Below are 22,805 nucleotides of genomic sequence, written 5' to 3' on the forward strand. Positions count from 1 at the left end.
ACAGATGTTGAAGCTGAAACTCCAATACTTTGGCCACCTGATGTGAAGAACTGACTCATTTGAGAAGACCCTGATGCTGAGAAATATTGAGGGCGGGAGGAGAAGGGGACAACAGAGGATGAGATAGATGGTTTGATGGCATCATTGACTCAATGGACATGAGTTTGAGTAAACTCTGGGAGTTGGTGATGGACAGGGAGGCCTGGCGTGCTGCAGTCCATGGGGTCGCAAAGAGTCGAACATGACTGAGTAACTGAACTGAACTGATAATGATTTTTAATTGGGGGAAAGTTGCTTTACAGTGTTGTGCGGTTTCTGCTGTACAACAATGCAAATCAGCTATAATTATACATATATCACCTCCCTCTTGAGCCTCCCTTCCCTCCCTTCATCCTACCCTTCTAAATTGTCACAGAGTGCTAGACTGGGCTTCTTGTGTTACATAGCAACTTCTCACCAGCTATCTGTTTTAGACTTGGTAGTATATATATCGGAGAAGGCAATGGCACCCCACTCCAGTACTCTTGCCTGGAAAATCCCATGATGGAGGAGCCTGGAAGGCCGCAGTCCATGGGGTCACTGAAGGTTGGACACGACTGAGTGACTTCACTTTCACTTTTCACTTTCATGCATTGGAGAAGGAAATGGCAACGCACTCCAGTGTTCTTGCCTGGAGAATCCCAGGAAGGGGGGCTTCCATCTGTGGGGTTGCACAGAGTCGGACACGATTGAAGTGACTTAGCAGCATTGTATATATATCCATGCTACTTGCTCCATTCTTCTGCTCTCTCTTTACCCCACTGTGACCACACATCCATTCTCTGTATCTGTTTCTATTCTTTCCCTGAAAATAGGTTCATCAATACCACTTTTCTAGATTCCATATATATGCATTAATATACAATATTTGTTTTTCTCTTTCTGACTTATTTCACTCTCTATAACAGGCTCTACATTCATTCACCTCACTAGAACTGACTCAGATGTGTTCCTTTTTATGGCTAAGTAATATTCCATTGTATATATGTACCACATTTTTATTCATTCATCTGTTGATGGGCATCTAGGTTGCTTCCATGTCCTAACTATTGTAAATAGTGCTGCAGTGAACATTGGGTACATGTGTCTTTTAGAATTGTGGTTTTCTCAGGGTATATTCGCAGTAGTGGGATTGTTGGGTCATATGGTAGATTTATTCCTAGTTTCTTTTTTTTTATGGAATCTCCATATTGTTCCCCTTAATTGTTGTATCGGTTTACATTCCCACCAACAGTGCAGGAGGGTTCCCTTTTCTCCACATCCTCTTCAGCCTTTTTGTTTGTAGATCTTTTGATGATGCCCATTCTGACCATCGTATTAAAACCTAGACAGTGTATTATAAAGCAGAGACATCACTTTGCTGACAAAAGTCCATATAGTCAAAGAGAGTTGGACCATAAAGAAGGCTGAGTATTGAAGAATTTATGCTTTTGATCTGTGATGTTGAAGAAGGCTTTTGAGAGTCCCTTGGATATTGGGGAGATCAAACCAGTCAATCCTAAAGGAAATCAACCCTGAATATTCACTGGAAGGACTGATGCTGAAGCTGAAACTCCAATACTTTGGCCACCTGATGTGAAGGGCCAACTCACTGGAAAAGACCCTGATGCTGGGAAAAACTGAGGGCAGGAGAAGGGGGTGACAGAGGATGAGATGGTTGGATGGGCTTACTGACTCAATAGACATGAGTTTGAGCAAACTCTGGGGGATAGTGAAGGACAGGGAAGCCTGATGTGCTGCAGTCCACGGGATTGCAGGAGTCAGACATGACTGAGTGACTGAACAGCAACAATTCTGACCAGTGTAAGGTGATACCTCATTGTAGTTTTGATTTGATTTCTCTAATAGTGATGTTGAGCATCTTTTCATGAGTTTATTAGCCATCTGTATGTCTTCCTTGGAGAAATATCTGTTTAGGTTTTCTGTCCAATTTTTGATTGGGTTGTTTGTTTTTCTGATGTTGGGCTATATGAGCTGCTTATATATTTTGGAGATTAATAAATTTAATATTTTCAGTAGAAAATGATTCTGGGACTCCATTCAGCAGGACTATCCCAATGATGACCAATAAGGTCATTTCCTTGCCCCCTTTATTTGTGCTTTGTCTTCTTTACCTTGTTTCTGCTTTCTTTCTTTCTTTTTAAAAAATATATTTATGTATTTGGCTGCATTGGGTCTTAGTTGCAGATCTTTGTTGCATCATGTGGGACCTTTTTTGCTGCTGTTGTTGTGGCAAGCAGGCTCTCTGGTTGCTCCGTGGCATGTGGTTAGTTCCCCAACCAGGGAATGAACTCAGTCCCCTGCCTTGCAAGGTGGATTCTTAACCACTGGACCACCAGAGATGTCCCTGTTTCGGCTTTCCTGTCCTGGTCACTCCTGCTCCTGAGCTGCGAATTTAGGTGAAAACTAGCACTAGGTAAGCTCTCATATTTAGAAATGCTTATAGTTGGTTTTCATCTGCTCAGAATTGCCTTAATAAATTCTTTTTAATAGTGGCAGGGTATCTTACTCCCAAGGTGATTTGTGTTTTATTGTGGAATTAACATTCGATTATGAGTATGTGCAGTGCTGCATACATAATAGGTGCTCAAAAGCTATCTTAAGAATCCAATGAAAGTAATTTTGATTTTGTTTCCTCCTCTTATCTGGCCCTGTGCTGTGAAGAATATTCAGTTAATATTTCCTCCAGGAAAAGTTTTAATATTAAAATTAAATTAAAATTTAATAGAGGTATATTAAACTTCTAGGGATGCCATAACAAAATACCACGGACTGGGTGGTAAATTTCTTCAATGACAACAGAAATGTATTTTCCCACCATTCTGGAGACTGGAAGTCCAGTCTCAGGCTGTCAGCAGGTTTGATCTCTTCTGAGGCCTCTCTCCTCGCCTTGAAGATGCCTGTCTGCTTGCTGAGTCCTCTCATGGCCTGTCCTCTGAGTGTGTATATCCCTGTGTGTTTTTTCTTCTTGAAAGAATACAAGTCATGTTGGATTAGGGCCTCACCCTTATGAGTTTCTTTAACTTTACCTCCTTAAAAAGCCTGTTTTCTAATATAGTCACACTGGGAATTAGGACTTTCAAGATACGAATTTTGAGGGGACACAGTCAATTCATAACATCTCATTATGTCAAATAGCCTTCATTAGATATTAGATATCCTTTATTTATAGTATAAAAAAGAAAAATATGAGATTTGAAGCAAAATTCTTATTGAAGAATAAAAGTTAAAAATATATGCAGACATACAGATACATATATGTACTGGTGTATTATGGCATGCTTAGAAACTAGAGAATGGAAGTCATCCTTTAGTCTCAGTTTCTTAATGAGCTGTTAGCATTTTTTCATGTTTCATTATTCTCTGTCACACACACACACACACACACACACAGAACATACATGCATATTTCTTTATTTTTTGTATATATTGGGTTGGCCAAAAAGTTTGTTTGGGTTTTCCCATAAGATCATATGGAAAAACCTGAATGAACTTTTTGGCCAATCCAGTACATATAAAGTCCATCTTTATTCATTGACACACATAATGCACATCAAAATACACTTAATGTAAACATTTTTCTATTATATTGCATAATTTTGAAATGTGATGTATATCTACAAGCACATACTTTTTTCTATGTCGACTGCTAAAAGTGAAATTATTGGATCTAAAGGAAAAATACACAGAGGAGTATGTATAAAGAGCTCTTACACCTTTTTATGGAGATCAGAGACACGGATATAGCTGTAGGTTATTGGTAGTGTTCCTGTACTTGGGTTGGGTGGTAGATTTATGTCTCCTTAAGAGTAAACAATGAAACAGAAAGCTGTTATTGCTGGGATAGAGGTAGAGGAAGAGGAAGTTCTCTTAATTTCACTTCCATAGCTCTGAAAATAATTTTAGTAAATACACAAACTTGAAAAATCTTTAGTGTTTCCTTTTTTCTTGTCATCGGACATTGCTGCTTACTTAACTTTTATTAACGTTATATTATTTAGCTGCTTCTACAGGTTCTACATAGTCTAGAATTAGAAAGGAATACTAAAAGCAGCGAGCTGGGAACTAAAGTATTTCTAGACATTTGTGACAACTTCTCGGAATGATACTATCCTAGTGTATTGCCTAGCTTCTAGCCCCTTCTTTTCTTTTTTTAAGAAATTTATTACATTTTTGCTGCACTGGGTCTTTGTTGCTGTGAGCGGGCTTTCTCTAGTTGTGGTGAGCAGGGTTACTCTTCTTTTCCATGCCTAGGCTTCTCATTACGGTGGCTTCTCTAGCTGTGGTAGTTGTGGTACCCAGGCTTAATTGCTCCCTGGTGTGTGGAATCTTCCTGGACCAGGGATCAAACCTGTATCCTCTGTATTGGTAGGTGGATTCCTATCCACTGTACCACCAGGGAAATCCATCTTTTCTTTTTCTTCTTTACTTCCTTCTTATTTTTTGCCCCAAATCTTATGTTTCACCTTTTTTTTTTTTTCCAGTTTTGCTTTTGCCTCTTTTCCTTGCTTATCAGGGTAATTTCAGCTGCAAGTAACAGATACATGAATTAAATGTGCTTATTCTCCCACACAACTGCAAATATAGAGCGAGGACAGGTTCCAGGGGTGACCCAGCAGCTCAACAGTGTTGTCAAGGAGTCTGGTTCTTTTTCTTCTTTGCTGTGCCATGTTTGGTGTTGACTTCATCCCCATGCTTGTAACAAGTGGCCAGAGCAGTTCCAGACATCACAGCTAGATGTGGTGATGTTTAAAGGAGAACAGGGGCTGGCTCTGCCTTTTTCTCCTGACTTCCTCTTATGTCTCACTGGACAAGATGGATTGCATACTTTTGGCAGACACTGTCGGTGCCCTCCCTAGCTCCCCTTTTCTGAGCTGTCGGACCCACCCCTTAGCTGCTGGGGCTGTTGGTTAAAGAACTCTCCTGCCTTATCTGGAGAATTATCATTGGTTGAATGAGAGCTTCTTCTCTTCCTTGCATCTCGGTCAATGATTGACTCATATAGAGCAGCAAGTGAAAAATGCCAGCTCCTTCACCTTAGGATAATTTCAGGAGCAACTTTATATGGTGCAATTTTTGCTCTAAGGCTCCCTGTAATTTAACTCAAGCTACATTGTTGGTTTCTTCCCCTGCATTTTCTGATTCCCTTTCTCCTGAGTCATTTCTCCATAAATCATGTGTAGCTAATCTGTATCTCAGGCTCTACTTCTGAGAACCTAGTCTGAGACAAACTCTTTCTTAACATCAGTCGTTGGCAAAGGGGACAGAAGTACCAGGATTAGCTTGGATTAATCGTTTGGATGACTGCCTGGAAGCCAATCACAGTGAACCGTGTACCTTTTGTTCCCTTCTTGCTTTTCCTGTTTCCCCACTTTTTTATTAATCATTGTCATGGATTCTTTTAAAGGCTTAACAAAATGCATATCAATATAAACGTATTTTCTTAAATGTGATGTGTCTAAAAAAATTTAAAACTAACTAGATGTATTAAAAATTAGTAAGCATTGGTCCAACCTCGGTCTACCCATTTAATTTCAAAGAAAGTGATTGTGAAACTCTCTAACATTGTAAAAGTTTGTGTCATCTGTTACTGAAATAAGTGCATTTTAATGTACATCTTACATTATTTATATCTTTGGACAACTTTTTATAGTCTCTTGTCTGAAACTCATCTGAAATTATGCTGTTTTACTGTGCTGATTTATATATTCATTTGACATTATTATAATTATTGAAACATGCTAGTGTCTCTTTAAAAATTAGTTAGCCAAAAGTTATTGAGCATGTAGTATGTGCAGGGTGTATCAATCCATTAGCGTCTCTGTCACTCTTTAGGATTAGTGAAGATCCCAATTTTATCTGATTACTTTGTAATGGATTAATATTAGGTACCTTTCATTGTGTCTATTAAACGTTAGGCACTTCACATCCTTTGTCTTTACTTTTCTTTGTAATATCACTGGGAAATTATTATCTTTACACTTTTTTAAGTGAAAAAACAATCCCCAGTTTAACTTAAAAGAACTTAAGCAACTTTGTCCAGAGTCCCACAGTTCTAATGGTAACAGATAACAGCTATGGAACATTATTGTGCTGCAGGCACTGTTCTTAGTGCATGAATTAATTCATTTGATTCTCACAACCCTAGTACTTCTATTATTATTCCTATTTTACAGCAAATAAAATTGGTGTAAGTAACTTTTCAGGGTTACTCAGAGAGTAAGTGAAACAGGTGGGATTTGAACCCAAATAGTCAGACTCTCCCTGGAGGAGGGCATGGCAACCCGCTCCAGTATTCTTGCCTGGAGAATCCCCATGGACAGAGGAGCCTAGTGGGCTACAGTCAGTGGGGTCACAAAGAGTCAGACACAACTGAGTGACTAAGCACAGCACAGTCAGACTCTAGAGCCTGTACTCTGCCAAAATGCTGTATTAAATAAGACTTCAGTTCACAGTTACAACCGGAGTTAAAAATTTACATGTTTATTAATTTTTAAAAACTTCGTTTAGCTGCTCTTTCTTAATTTGAGACTTTGCTTATATGTAGTCCTCTTAGGGAAGAGAGTACAAATTTCTTTAAAAAAACTGATATTGTAAAACACAAACTTGACCTTCTGATCACTTTTATCTCTTTAGGTACTCCAGTTCAGAATGATCTCCAAGAATTTTTTACATTAATTGATTTTGTAAATCCAGGAATATTAGGCTCTTTGTCAGCTTATAGAAAAATATATGAAGAACCCATTATCATATCAAGACAACCTTCTGCTTCTGAGGTATAGTTTACTTTAATAAGTAGGTTAAAAATGACCAGTTTATCTAGGAAAATCATCCATAACTTGGGTATTATTTTAATTTAGGAAAAAATAAATTAATAGAGTGAATTTTTTATTTTCTCCACAATCTTTCAACTCTTCTTGCATTTCTTACTTTGTAAAATGACATTATCACTTTAAAAAGATTCATTGGTAGGTCCTTCACAAAGAATTATAAATGACAGTAAACATATAAAAATGTTTATCTTTACTGACTTTGAAAAATGTAAATAACTGTGAAGTGATTTTTGTACTTTTCTATTGATGTTTTAGTTGGTTAGATTTGCACTGTAATAGCAAACGTACCTAAGAATACTGTCCTCTACTGGTTGAAGTAAAAATTGGTATGATTGGAAGATAGTTTGCTAATATGTATTAAAAGCTTTAAATTTGAATGTATCTTGTGGCCTAGAAATACCAGCTTTAGGAATTTATTATAAAGAAATAGTCATAGATTTTTATTAAATGCTTGAAGATTTAGCTGTAAGGGAAAAAAAAATTAGCTAAAACTAAGGAAAACAAACTAATTGGAAATAAACATTTCTGAAGATAGGAAAATCTGTTAGGTTCTACATGTTGTATATTTCATTGCATCTAGGATACTGTTAATTCTAGGGTGCATCATTATTTTTTGTACCAGTAGCAAAACATACTGTCAGTTGTAATTGTAAGAAGTCATCAATTGTAAAAGCATCCTATTTCAGAGAAGTTAAAGTGAGAAAAAAAGTAAATCTCAGAATTAATACAATACTGTGATTAGTTAACAGATAGTTACTGAGCATTTTCCATGAACCAGGAACCATATAAAAATAATTATTTCATATATTTCATAGAAAGGAAAATGTTTATGATACATTATTTAAAAACAAGATCACATTCATTTATTTTCCCAGTATTTACATATGAAATCCCTGAAGTGGGCCAAATGCTAAGCTCCAGACATGGAGGACTATGATGATAAACCAAACTGGTTTCTAGTTTCCATGATGCTTTATCGTTTGAGATCATGTTTTTTGTAACAAATAAAAATAAAACATCTATTTGCATATTTATGCAAACAATGATTTTGAAGATATTTGTAAAAAGTTTTGACAACATTCGCTATTTCTGGTTAATGAAAGTTGGCTTTAATTTTCTTATTTTTGCATCACTGTACTTTCTGACCTGTGACCCAGTTTTTTTGGAATAAAAATTGAAAATAGTTTTAAAATATAAGGGAAATTTTCCATGATTTATATAAAAACAAATATGTACTTATACTGTGAAGATTGTAATGTAGAAGATTAGAAGATTCTATGTAGAGAATTTAAACATATATTTCACTCATAGTGTATTTTGACTTTAAAGATGTACTATTATATAGTGAACAAACAATGTGTAATGATTTTGAAAAAGCAGTGCCTTGTGCCAGTAATTTCTTAAAGGCTTAGTTTTAGGATCAGTAACTTGTCAAAATATTTTCTTCCAAGAATTTGCTTTTTTAGTGCTTTGATAATGATTTTAAGACTATTGTACCATCGTATCTTCACATAAAAGCTTACTTTCTGATAGTTCAGTTTGTAGATTATTGATTTCCAGTGGTTCTCAGTGGTGGCAATAGCCAAACAAGCAAGGATTTGAAGACTTTGGCTTCCATTAATTAAATGATTATGCTAAACATTTAAAGAGATGATTGTTGGTTTTTATATTCTAAACTGTATTTCAAATAATTTTTGTTTAAAATAAATCTGAAGGGAAGCAATTAGTAAATGTTTGATCATGATAAAATATTTAATATTCTTTTTAACTGCATGTATTATTTTTGTCTAAAACACTTTTAAGTTTGTTATTTTTCCATAGGAAGAAAGGGAGTTAGGAGAGCAAAGAGCAGCTGAACTTACTTGCCTCACTGGACTCTTCATCCTTAGAAGAACCCAAGAAGTCATAAATCAATATCTCCCTCCTAAAATAGAGAATGTAGTCTTTTGCCGACCAGGAGCCCTACAGATTGCACTTTATAGAAAACTGTTAAATTCTCAGGCTGTCAGATTCTGTCTTCAAGGACTGTTGGAAAATACTTCTCATCTAATATGTATCGGAGCTCTTAAAAAGCTGTGCAATCACCCCTGCCTTTTGTTTGGCTCAATAAAAGTAAGTAGCATGTGAGACTGTGTCAGGAATATGAGCTGAGGGTTCTATGTCATATGAACCCAAGAGGGCAGCTGAGACTGATCTCTGAGGTTACATTTGTGTGTTTTCCAAAAGCTGTGCAGCCTCTCCGGTGTGATTCTTCTCTAGAGCTCCTCCATCCTTCTGCTTGTTCTTCACAGCATGTCCTTATTCATGGAGCTGAACAAGCGGTGAACTGGGCTTCAGGGTCTTCCTTCTGGATTTTGTGTCTCGTGCCCCCTGGTGCCTCACCTAATGCTTGGTCCTGGTTTCCCTTCCTATATGTTAACAAAGCCAGTCACTTTGGTTTGACACATACAAAATCGACCATTAAGAAATAATTTATTTTTTCCTCATTGTAGAAGTAATACATGATTATTGTACAAAATTTGTGAAAATCACAAGGAAGAAAATAAAAATTATCTACTGGTTAGAATGTAAATTGGTCTAACTGGGAGACAGTTTAGTAATGTGTATCAAAGACCTTAAAATTTTATGTAACTTGTGGCCTGGCAATACCACTTTGAGAAATTTGTTATAAAGAGGTAAAGCTCTTCAGCTAGAGAAAACCACATTTGGTATTAATAAGAATAATCTTAGTTGACGCTTATTAAACATTTACATGTATCAAACACTAAGTACTTTTCAAATATTATTTTACTTATTCTTCACAGAATTTTATGGAATAAGTATTATCACCATCCCCATTTTTTGGTGAGAAAATAGGAGCTTAAAGATACACATGTGTAGTCTTTTTCTAGAGAAACTTAATTGTAATGATGCTATGCTTATTATTTAAAAATCTGGTTTTTTAACTAAATAAATTATAGTCATTTCCCCACATTAGATGCTTTCTACAAATATGGTTAATGACTACATAGTTGAACTGTCCATTTGAATTTGAACATAAGGCAATTTGGGCTACAGTGAGAACTTTCTGTTTGGGAGTTGAAACTAAGTATCAGTCCCTACTCTGATGTTGTTCAGTTCAGTTCAGTTCAGTTCAGTCGCTCAGTCGTGTCCGACTCTATGACCCCATGAGTCGCAGCACGCCAGGCTTCCCTGTTCATCACCATCTCCCGGAGTTCACTCAAACTCATGTCCATCTAGTCAGTGATGCCATCCAGCCATCTCATCCTCTGTCATCCCTTCTTCCTCTTGCCCCCAATCCCTCCCAGCATCAGAGTCTTCTCCAATGAGTCAACTCTTCGCATGAGGTGGCCAAAGTACTGGAGTTTCAGCTTTAGCATCATTCCTTCCAAAGAAATCCCAGGGCTGATCTCCTTGCAGTCCAAGGGACTCTCAAGAGTCTTCTCTAACACCACAATTCAAAAGCATCAATTCTTCGGCGCTCAGCTTTCTTCACAGTCCAACTCTCACATCCATACATGGCCACTGGAAAAACGATGGCCTTGACTAGACGGACCTTTGTTGGCAAAGTAATGTCTCTGCTTTGAATATGCTATCTAGGTTGGTCATAACTTTCCTTACAAGGAGTAAGCGTCTTTTAATTTCATGGCTGCAGTCACCATCTGCAGTGATTTTGGAGCCCAGAAAATAAGGTCTGACACTGTTTCCATTGTTTCCCCATCTATTTCCCATGAAGTGATGGGACTGGATGCCATGATCTTCGTTTTCTGAATGTTGAGCTTTAAGCCAACTTTTTCACTCTCCTCTTTCGTTATTGTTATTTAGTCGCTAAGTCATGTCCAACTCTTTGCAACTGCATTGACTGCAGCATGCCAGGCTCCCCTGTACGTCACTGTCGCCTGAAGTTTGCTCAAATTCATGTCCATTGAGTCAGTGATGCTATCTAACCATCTCATCCTCTGTCGCCCCCATCTCCTCCTGCCCTCAGTCTTTCCCAGCATCAGGGTCTTTTCCATTGAGTCAGCTCTTCGCATCAGGTGGCCAAAGTATTGGAGCTTCAGCTTTAGCATCAGTCCTTCCAAAGAAATCCCAGGGCTGATCTCCTTCAGAATGGACTGGTTGGATCTCCTTGCAGTCCAAGGGACTCTCAAGTCTTTTCCAGCACCACAGTTCGAAAGCATCAATTCTTTGGTGCTCAGTCTTCTTTATGGTCCAACTCTCACATCCTTACACGACTGCTGGGAAAACCATAGCTTTAACTATATGAACCTTTGTCGGCAAAGTGATGTCTCTGCTTTTTAATACACTCTTTAGGTTTGTCATAGCTATTTTTCCAAGGAGCAAGCATCTTCTAATTTTCTGGCTGCAGTCACCGTCTGCCATGATTTTGGAGCCCAAGAAAAGAAATCATCACTGTTTCCACTTTTTCCCCTTCTATTTGTCATAAAATGATGGGACTGGATGCCATGATCTTAGTTTTTTAAATGTTCTTAGCTTTTTCACTTTCGTCTTTCACCCTCATCAAGAGGCTCTTTAATTCCTCTTTGCTTTCTTCCATGAGAGTGGTATCATCTGCATATCTGAGGTTGTTGATATTTCTCCTGGCAATCTTAATTCCAGCTTGTGATTCATCCAGCCCTGCATTTTGCATGATGTACTCTGCATATCATGTACAGTACATTGGAAAAGTCCCTGATGCTGGAAAAGATTGAGGGCAGAAGGAGAAGAGGGCATCAGAGGATGAGATTGGTGGATGGCATCACCAATGCAACGGACATGAACTTGGGCAAATTTGGGGAGATGGTGAGGGATATGGCTGAACACCAGCAACAGCTCTGCATATAAGTTAAATAAGCAGCGTGACTGTATACAGCCTTGACATACTCCTTTCCCAATTTTGAACCAGTCCTTTGTTCCATGTCTGGTTCTGACTGTTTCTTCTTGACCTGCATACAGGTTTTGCAGGAGACAGGTAAGGTAGTCTAGTATTCCTGTCTGTTTAAGAATTTTCCAGTTTGTTGTGATCCACGCAGTTAAAGGCTTTAGCACAATCAGTGGAGCAGAAGTAGATGTTTTCTCTATGATCCAACAAATGTTGGCAGTTTGAGCTCTGGTCCCTCTGCCTTTTCTAAACCCAGCTTGGACCCCTGGAAGTTATGGTTGAATCCCAGCTTGAAGGATTTTGAGCGTAACTTTGTTAGCATGTGAAATAAGTGCAGTTGTAGGATAGTTTGAACATTCTTTGGCATTGCCTTTCTTTGGGATTGGAATGAAAGCTGACCTTTTCCAGTCTTGTGACCACTTGTGGTCAGCAAATGCTGACATATTGATGGCAGCACTTTAATGGCATCATCTTATAGGATTTGAAATAGCTCATCTGGAATTTCATCACCATCAATAGCTTTGTTTGTAGTGATGCTTCTTAAGGCCCACTTGACTCCAGGATGTCTGGCTCTAGGTGAGGGACCACACCATTGTGATTTTCTGGGTCATATAAGACCTTTATTGTATAGTTCTTCTGTATGTTTTTTACCACTTCTTTTTAATCTCTTCTGCTTCTGTTAATTCCTGTCCTTTATGTGCCCATCTTTGCATGAAATGGTCCCTTGCTATCTCCAGTTTTCTTGAAGATCTCTAGTCTTTCCTATTCTATTGTTTTCCACTATTTGTTTGAATTGTTCACTTAAGAAGGCTTTGTTATCTCTCCTTGCTATTCTCTAGAATTCTGCATTCAGTTTAGTATGTCTTTCCCCTTCTCCCTTGCCTTTTTGCTTCTCTTCTTTTCTCAGATATTTGTGAAGTCTCCTCAGACAACCACTTTGCCTTCTTGGATTTCTTTTTCTGGACTGCTTATTTAACTAAAAGCAAGTTTAACCATGGCCAGGTTATGTCTGTGAGCCTTAGTTTGTCTTAACTGGAAGACAGAGATAATAACAACCTCCTGATAATGTTACTGGGGCAATTTGATGAAAGAATATGGAAAGAACCTAGCAGAATGCCTGGTCATGGAAGTTGTACAGTAACTATTAATACCCTATTATCCCCAACTCACCCTTAATTTTTCTTCTTTTATTTTTCTTTAAACAGTAAAATAATTTGCAAACAAATAAAAAGAAAACCTGTGGGTGCTATGTTATGCGGAGCTCATTATGTATTTAGGAGATGTAGTGTTCTATCACATTTCTCCATGTTTATTCCTACAGTGGATTATATTTACATAGATTATCATAGGAGAAGTCAGCTTTCTATGACTCTGCAGTCAACAGGATTATAACAATGTATTAAGCAACTTTTAAAGGAACAGATTCTATACACAGTGATAAAAATTAAACTCTTTGGGCATGATGCCCAGCAAAAAAAGAAGCCTGAATTCTTCCTTAAAAGAAAAAAGCCTATGATGGCCTAGAATGTACCGCTTAACTAATAACAGGCAGAGTATACTACAGACTTCAAATAGAGTACATAATTTACCATTCCTCTAATATCATAGCAAGTAAGGATCAATAAAAAAATGATTGAAATGAGCCTTTCACACATATAAGTAATCTTTAAGCAATGGCTTAATAAATGTGTTCCAACTGAAACTAGATTGTTTTCCCAAGTTCAGTCAAAATTATGGGTTTCTCTTCAGGAAATGTGCATGGATATAACCAATGAAAATATTATAAGTCACAACTTTTAAGAGTTGTGTATTTCTGTGTATCTTCTTATATATGATGTATGTGTATCTTCCTATAAGGAGAGTATTGGGTTGCATAGAGTCAGAGAAGAGATTGCCCTGTCTAGTTGATTTGGGAAGTCTAACTGGTAAATCTCTGTGATGCACCTCCACGAATCAGGCTGTCTCAGCATAAAGGTGTTATCTATTAATTGATTCTTAATTAGGAGTATACATTACAGTCTTCAGGGAAGCTCTTAAGAGTACATTTGTCCACTCCAGACACTTGTGAGCCAGTTCAGATTCTCTGAGAGTAGGACCCAGTCATGAAGATTTTGAAAAAGCTGCCCCAAGTGATTCTGATTACGTGCTCCTGGTTTAAAACTCTTGTGCCTTAGGATCATTCATCTCCCTTGTATTTTGGTTTAATGTTCACCAGACAACTTAGTGCTAATAACTTGGCTTCCCCATGGACCGTTTATAGGACAGAATACATAGACCAGTTGGTGTAAATAGGCAGGTCTCATTTATAGGTCAATAAATTTATATAATTTATAGTCTGATTTAGTCTCTTAATTTGGTTAGTATGGCTCATTTCCCTAGAGCTTAAGCATATGCAAGTTTCTGAACATGAAAAGCTGCAGATTGGACCCGGGGTCTGTCATCCTTTGATAACCCTGCCAAGGTGTAGGCATTGGTGTAGGAAACCTAACCCAAAGCAGCCAGCAACCATCTCTCCTCTTATATATATCCCAGTTATGTAAATATCTTAGGGTTCCAAGTATTTTTAATCAAGTTATTTTACACAAATATTGCTATGTTTTGGGAATAAGCCAAGTTAAAATTAGTACTTTGTGCCAAGCATTTTATGCTATAGGATTCACTGCCCTTAAGATGTTTCTAGTATTATTAATGAAAGATTATAACACACATTAAAGCATTAGGAATTTATAAAAAAAATTGTTAATTGTACAACTAAATAAATTCGAAGTTGAAATGTACTGTGTAACCATAAAATTTTAAGACTCAATGTCCCCAAAAAGGTGTCTGTGAGTAATCAGGTGGAATTTGCATTGGGTCCTCAAGTGTTTATAGGGGTGGGATAATTGGGCAAAATAAAAAAAGTGATGGAACATTCCAGGCAGGGGGCACAGGCTGAACAAAGTTTCAAGAACAGTGATAAATCTGGTAAATGTGGGAGAGAGTGAGAAGACTGCCAATCCCAGAAATTTAATCTAAAAAAGTGATGCAGTCATTAACAAATGTAATCTCCAGTTTTGTGTTCACATGTAAGTTTTGGCAGGGGAATTTCGGAGGTAGTGATAATCACTTTGGAATAATATACAAAAACTTTTTGTAAAAAAGCCAAAATACTGTAACTAACAGTAAATTTCTCTGTTAACGTGTTGGCAGAATTATTCCTTCTTGTAGAAGAAGTGGATAAGATTGAGTCAACTGTTGTGTTTGAGTTTGAGTATCACCTGGGAGGTGCTGTGTGAGCCTGCGAATCGGAGAGAAAAGGAACAGCAGGGAGAGGAGGAGGGAAGAAGAGAGAAAACGAGGCAGCAGTGATGAGGATCCTCAGGGTTTTGGAGAGCATAGATTTCCTAGCACTGTCTGCCCTCTGTTTTCCTCCTGTTTATTTCTCGCTTACCCGCCTCCCTCTCGATCACACATCGGCAATGATACTGCACTTGTGGGGTTCAGGGAGCAGGCATTTTGGAGACATCATTAGAACTGCTCTGTAATCAAACATGGCCAAATTGTGACCTTTAAAGATTTTCGTAACAATTAGAGTGGGCTTTTCAGGTAGCTATTAAGCTTCAGTTTTTTTACCCATAATTTTAGCATTTTTTTCCTCCTTGTCTAAAAAACATGAACCAGGGTTGACAATCATCCTTTTGAACAGGAAAAAGAAAGCAACTCAACTTGGGATGAGAGTGAAGAAAGAAATCTCTATGAAGGTCTGATGAATGTGTTCCCTGCTGATTACAACCCGATCATGTTTACTGAGGAAGAGTCTGGAAAACTGCAGGTGCTGTCAAAGCTCTTAGCTGTTATCCGCGAACTTCGTCCTGCTGAAAAGTAAGAGGGCAGTTTAATAAACCGCTTCTATGTGCTTATGGAATTTCAGCTTAGACCATGGCTTTACTCCCTCCTCTCACTGCCTCTTTTTGAAAAAAAAAAAAAAAAAGAAAACATTAAAAATAAGTTTTCTTCTTCTTTGGGGGCATGGTCAGCTCCTAGTCTTTTATAAACTTATCATTACCAATGTGCCTGTAAGTTTTTATCTAAGAAAAACTAAATGTAAATACCTATATTTAAAAAACCCTAGAGATATCTTTTGGTATGTAATACCTAACTTGTGTCTTTTTTTTTTAATTTTCTATTTTTAAATTTGTTGATTTTTGTTTGTGCTGGGTCTTCATTGCTGCACGGGCTTTCTGTAGGTGCAGCGAGCAGGGGCTCCTCTCTCGTTGCGGTGCACAGGTGTCTCGATGCGGTGCCTTCTCTTGTGGAGCATGGGCCCTAGGCGGTGGGCTTCAGTGGCTGTGCACGTGGGCTCAGTGGCTGCAGCTTTCAGGCTCTAGAGCGAAGGCTCAATAGTTGTGGCACCCTGGCTTAGTTACTCCACAGGATGTGAGATCTTTCTGCGTCAGGGATCAAACCCATGTCTCCTACCTTGGCAGGTGAATTCTTTACCACTGAGCGACCAGGGAAGCCCCTAAGTCATTACTTTATCTGTTTAAGAATCATTCTTTTTCTGTCCTTAAATGTTGATACTCCTGAGGACATTCTCTTCAGCCTCCTTCTCACTCTAAACATCCTCCCTGCCTTAGTTCTATTCCCCTGGTTTCAGCTGTCAGCCATATAGTGTTGATTCCAAATTATATCTCTAGTTCAAGCCTCTATTTAATGGTATCTAAATCTGTCTGTATCTCGGCCTTCTCATGTACCAGACCAGCTTCATCACTTTGCCATTGCAAGCCTAAATCTTTTTTCACCGTTCCTTGGCTTGATGAATGGTACCATACGCAAAGAAAAAACTTTCATCATTCTAGACTCACTTTTCTCCTGCACTTTCCCAATGTCATCAGTCACTACATTCTATTGGTTTTATTTCTTAATCTCAGGAATCTATTTGCTTTCTGGTACCAAGATTTTTTTTAGCACCTGTTTTGAGTTTTATTTTAAATTTTTTAAAAAATTTATTTTTGAGGTCTGGATGGATTACACTGTTGTGTTAATTACTGATGTTCAGCACCAAGATTTTTGTTTTGATTCTTGTTATTACAATTGGGTTGTGGTAGCCTTGTATAAACTGTGTTCCTCTGACTTTCAATCCCATTGCATATCAGTATGCCCTAAATTGTATATTTTTTTAAAATACAAATGTGAACACATCCCTCCTTTTCTTAAAAATCATTCAAAGATTCCAAGTTGCCTTCCAGAAATTTCTCAACTCTGTGGCACATTGGTCAAGACTCTTCATGACATGGGTGATGCCTCCTTTTCCAGCCTTATCCCTCTTGACTCCTTCACACTTTCATGTTGTCCAATTATACCAGAATCTATTTGCAGAACCTATAATTTGCTCTGCTTCTCACCTCTGTTCTTACCTGTTGCAGGTTCCTATACCTCCATTTCTCATGCTTCTGGCCAACTTTCTCTTCATTAAGACTCAGCTCAGATGCTTTCTCCCCTTGGAAACCCCGGCCTCATACAGAGTTCACAGCCTCTCTTCTGTACACCCCTGGCGTCATGTCCCTGCCTCTGGTGGAGCTCTTCTCATGTTATACTGTGATCAGTAGCTCTCTTCTATATCAGCACCTATAGTGCAGGGACTGTGTCTTAATTATCCTGGTAAGAGATATTCAAACTTACTGAATGCAAAAATACAGAGAAAGGTTTGAAAAATAGTAATTATATTGAATTGTCAAGGAGTCTGCTTCACCTCTTTGGAGCATTAATAGTGTCATTTGCTTTTATCATAATAATGAAGTGACCAAAATAAGGAAACTTTCTATGAACTCTTTAATACAGTTGGATTAAAATGTTTTATTGGATAATATTTTATACATACTAGTGTGTTCAGTTCAGTTCAGTCACTCAGTTGTGTCTGACTCTGCGACCCCATGAATCACAGCACGCCAGGCCTCCCTGTCCATCACCAACTCCCAGAGTTCACTCAAACTCATGTCCATCGAGTCAATGATGCCATCCAGCCATCTCATCCTCCGTCATCCCCTTCTCCTCCACCCCTCAGTCTTTCCCAGCATCAGAGTCTTTTCCAATGAGTCAACTCTTCATGTCAGGTGGCCAAAGAATTTGAGTTTCAGCTTTAGCTTCAGTCCTTCCAAAGAACAGGACTGATCTCCTTTAGAATAGACTGGTTGGATCTCCTTGCAGTCCAAGGGACTCTCAAGAGTCTTCTCCAACACCACGGTTCAAAAGCATCAATTCTTCGGTGCTCAGCTTTCTTCACAGTCCAACTCTCACATCCATACATGAGTACTGGAAAAACCATAGCCTTGACTAGACGGACCTTTGTTGGCAAAGTAATGTCTCTGCTTTTGAATATGCTATCTAGGTTGGTCATAACTTTCCTTCCAAGGAGTAAGCATCTTTTAATTTCATGTTACCACCCGTCTAATTTCTGTCTCCATGAATCTGATTACTGTAGGTACCGTACATAAGTGAAATCATATGATGTTTTGTCTTTTTATGACTAGCTTATTCTGCTTAGCATAATGTCCTCAAAGTTCATCCATGTTCTAACACGTGTCAGAATTTCTTTCCTTTTTAAGGCCGAATAATAGTCCACTGTATATATATGATATTTTGTTTACCCATTCATCTGCTGATGGACAGTTGGGCTGCTTCCACCTTTTGGCTGTTGTGAATAATGTTGCTGTGAACATGAGTGTATCAGTGTCTTTTTGAGACCATCTTTTCGATTCCTTTGGATACATATCCAGAAATAGAATTGTTGGATCATAGGATAATTCTCTTTTTAATTTTTTAAGGAACGTCCATACTCTTTTTTTGCAGTGACCACACATTTTACATTCTCACCAAGAGTGCACAAAGGTTCTAGTTTCTCAACAGCCTCACCAGTATTGCTATTTTCTGTTTTGTTTGTGACGTCCTAATGGGTGTAAGATATCTCATTGTGGTTTTGATTTGCATTTCCTTAGTAATTAATGGGGGCTTTCCAAATGGCACAGTGGTAAAGAATCTGCCTGCCATTGCAAGAGATGTAAGAGATGTGTGTTTGATCTCTGGGTCAGAAAGATCTCTCGGAGTAGGAAATGGCAACCCACTCTAGTATTCTTACCTGGAAAATGCCATGTACCGAGGAGCCTGGCAGGCTACAGTCGATGGGGTCGTAAAGAGCTGGACACAACTGAGCGCCTGAATGCATACCAGCGCCCACACACCCACAGTAATTAGTGATACTGGGCAACTTTTAATGTACTTGTTGACTATTTGTATATTTTCTTTGGAAGATGTCTATTCAAATCCTTTGCCCATTTTTTAATTGGGTTTTTTTGTTGTTGTTGTTCTTGAGTTGTAGCCCTTTATGTTTTTTCTCATATGGCCAATTGGGTGTAGAGGTCAGGTTTTCCACAGCTGAACTGCCTCTGCACAAACATCTCCCAGACCTTTAAAATATGTAGCTGTAAGTTGCTCACAGTGTTTGACTTCAGGGATAGTATTGCTGTCACTTGACCTACTGTGCTGTCATTAACCGGAACCGGGTAGTGTGTTTCAGGTCCACAGGCTGAACTCTTCAACAGTGCTTTTGTGTATGTTAAGATGAATTAGAGCTCCTAACTTGTCTGGATGGTGGCCCTTATATGGAATTTCTAAAAAAGATACTTCAAAATTTAAAAAGTTCCTCTTCCCTCTTGGTTGTTGCATTTATGCATGGCTTGAAACCTAGTGAGCAGAGTTCATGTTGAATTCCAGCCTCCATACATCTTGGTTGGACACTCCTGTACTGGGTACACCTTGCGCTCTACCTCACACGGCAGCCTTGCCTGCAGATTTCAGCTGCTTTTAGGGACAGTAAAGTAATCATAAAAATACTGTCCTTATTTGAAAGTGGTATGTATGTGGCGGGGAAGGGAGAGCTCGCGACCTCTGAAAGGGGATTGTCCAAGACTCCTTACCAAGATAATCACTGCTCCTGTTAGTCTACAACTAGTCTTATAAGAACTTGTTTTGGAAAAATATTCTAAACCAGACTTCCTCCAGTCCAGTAAAGTTGTGTCAGAAAAACTATGTTTGGATAATGTTATTCATCCACACAATAGTATTGAAAAGGAAGGGAAAAAGTGACTGAAATATTAGTACTGGAGTGTTCTTCCTATACTACTAATAGTAGTAATAATGTTGTTCCTATATTAGTACAGGCAGATTCTTTTTATAGGAATGTTGGTAGATTGCAACCAATGGTCTCAAGTTCTCCCTCCCTCTATCCTTGTTCCTTTGCTGTGTAACTTTGGGTGATATCCCATTCTTACTCTGAGCTCAGCCACCTGACTTGGATTGGCCCATGAGATGCTGGCAAACATGGCAAAACAGGGGGCTTGAAAAGATCTTGTGCAGTGGGGCTTGCCCTCCCTTGGGGTTCCTGGAACCTTCTTGTTACCATGTGAATAAGCCTGGGCTAGTCTGCTAGGGGATGAGAGACATGGGAAACTCAGACTCGCATTTTGGTTTGTTGCTATATCTCTACCTTCTGGAGTTCCCTGGTCTAAGTTTCTTTGATTTACTTTCCACAGAGAGTAAGTATTCTAGTTGAGAAAGAGAAGTCAACTAGTTTCATAGGAGTAGGGCCTGGGATCTACTTAACTTTGTTCTTGTAATAGCTGCAGTCTAAACCCCTTCCTTCTGCGCTGGCTTTATAAGATGTGACTGTGTGAATGGACTTGTATATCCCTCTTTGGGCACTTAGATTTCACTCCTAAACATATCACCATTCCACTAGTTTCTGTTTTCGTATATAAATCTCTCCTTGTTTCATCAGAGATAGACTTTGTGTTTCTGTTTCTTATTCTCCTGCTGTTCTTAGGGTGACTTAAGAAAGTAACGAAAGCAGAAAGGTGTTTACTCCCTTATCTTTATACTGAAAGTCTCTTAGATTTCTTTGTTTTGGCCACACCATGTGCCTTGTGGGATCCCAGCTCGCCAACCAGGGATTGAACCCATGCCTTTGGCAGTGAAAGCACAGAGTCCTAACCACTGGACTGCCAGGGAATTCCCTCTTAGATATTGACTTTAAAATGGAATTTGAAAGAGAATCTATGTTTTAATTATACAGAGTTCTCTTGGATATTCTATAAATATCAGTGATAATATTAGTATTTTTCTCTAATTAAAAGAATCTAATACTGCTTCCAAGTTGTATATGAAGATTCTTTCTTTTTGATTGACAGAGTTGTGTTGGTATCCAACTATACACGAACCCTGGATATTTTACAAGAAGTCTGCAAGCGTCATGGATATGCTTATACAAGACTTGATGGACAGACCCCAATCTCTCAAAGGCAGCAAATTGTTGATGGCTTTAATAGTAAATACTCTTCTGATTTTATTTTTTTGTTAAGTTCAAAAGCTGGTGGTGTGGGGCTTAACCTTATTGGAGGATCTCACTTAATCCTCTATGACATTGATTGGAATCCAGCTACTGATATCCAGGTAGGACTTTTTCTATATTAAACAAACATTATAAAATGCCGAAGGGGGATACGATGCCTGCGGGCATATGAGGGTGATGATGAAGTATAAGAACTGCTGCATATTCAGCCCTTATTTTGTATCAGGCATTCTACTAAATGCTTTACATCTGTTCAGTCCTCACAGTAGTCCTGCAAGTGTGTGTGTTGTAAGCTCTGTTTTGCAGATGAAGCTATGGAAGCTTGTTCCAGGTCACATAGCTTATAAGAGGCAGAGCCAGGATTCATACCCAAGCCGGTATGTCTCCAGGCCCTACTTGGCTCTGTAGTTAGCTAGCCTTCAGGATGCCCGTGACCATCAGGGGAGGACAGCAAGGTGTTGCAGGTGCCATGATTGGTGTTTGTGCAGGGTATGGTGAAAAGGCAAAATTAGCTTCCTTAGGAAAATATCTCAGAAGCAGCCTTTGGTTTTCTTCAGAGTACAGTCCATCTTCACAGATTTTGAGGTTTCTACCTATAGATTTGCGCCTCACCTGGTAGCTGTGTTAGGGGACCGGGAGACGACCCTCAGGTTCAGTGATTCACTAGAAGGACTCACAGAATCAGGAAAAACAGTTATACTCAAGTTAGGGTTTATTACAGTGAAAGGATACAGAGTAAAATCAGCACAGGTGAAAGGTACATAGGGCAGAGTCCAGGAGAGAGCAGGTACAAGCTTCCGGTTTTCCTTTCCCTATGGGATTGTATGGACAACACTTAATTTTCCCAGCATCAGTGAGTGACAACACCCATGGAATTTTGTCAAGCAGAGAAGTTCACTTGAGCCTTGGTGTCTAGACTTTTTGTGGGAGGTTGGTCATGTAGGCACGAATTGGCCTCTGCAAAGGTCAAACTGCCCCAAGTCCCCACCTAAATCACATCGTTAGCATAAACAGCTTGGCGTGGCCCAAGACCCCAGGTAACCTAAGATGCTTTTATCAAGCACGATATTCCAGGGGCTTCCAGAAGCTGGTTGAGGGCCATAATTTTCTTTGGAATGTTCAGGGTTTGAATATCAACCTTTTACTAAATAGTATCACCGATAAATCTTAAAACCTCAGGGATCTACCTAGGGCCTGAGCTGATTGCAGGTATCCTAGGGTTCCTTAGAGGTGAATCATTAGCCTGTTGGACCGAGAATAAACCCTCCATGCCCATGCTATCCTTGGTTCTTGGCATTCTTACTTCCCAAACTTGCTATCCCATTTGTTTTTTCGATGCAGATAGCCCCTCTCACTGTTGCAGGGCACCCTGTGGTTATTTTACAGTACCATAGTGAGGTGTTCATTCATCCCTTTCTTTAACTCAGGAAAAAAATTGAAGTAGAGAAGGCTTAGTTATGCCTGGGCCTTGTTTTTTGAAGCTGTAAGTGAAATCTAGAATTCCTAGTCTTAAGTTTATGAATATAAGTTGCTTATGTGGAGAAGGTTATTAGTTTCTATTGTACTTTCAGAATTCTCATTTATTTTCTACAGGCAATGTCTAGAGTGTGGAGAGATGGTCAGAAGCACCCTGTACATATTTACAGACTCCTAACCACAGGTAGTAACC

The 22,805-nt window shown here is 38.7% G+C and overlaps 1 protein-coding gene across 3 annotated transcripts in view; it reads left to right on the forward strand.

Moving 5' to 3' along the window:
- RAD54B (RAD54 homolog B) overlaps positions 1–22,805 on the forward strand; it is a 119,948-nt gene that overhangs the window by 86,040 nt on the left and 11,103 nt on the right. For all 3 annotated transcript variants that reach the window (XM_070802894.1, XM_070802893.1, XM_070802895.1), the window contains 5 exons: positions 6,676–6,815; positions 8,694–8,984; positions 15,440–15,615; positions 20,976–21,237; positions 22,730–22,796. In XM_070802894.1, coding sequence (XP_070658995.1) covers positions 6,676–6,815; positions 8,694–8,984; positions 15,440–15,615; positions 20,976–21,237; positions 22,730–22,796 — 936 coding nt within the window. The remainder of the gene's footprint in view (positions 1–6,675; positions 6,816–8,693; positions 8,985–15,439; positions 15,616–20,975; positions 21,238–22,729; positions 22,797–22,805) is intronic.

Source organism: Bos indicus, chromosome 14 (genome assembly GCF_029378745.1).
Source record: "Bos indicus isolate NIAB-ARS_2022 breed Sahiwal x Tharparkar chromosome 14, NIAB-ARS_B.indTharparkar_mat_pri_1.0, whole genome shotgun sequence".
Taxonomy (NCBI): Eukaryota; Metazoa; Chordata; class Mammalia; order Artiodactyla; family Bovidae; genus Bos; species Bos indicus.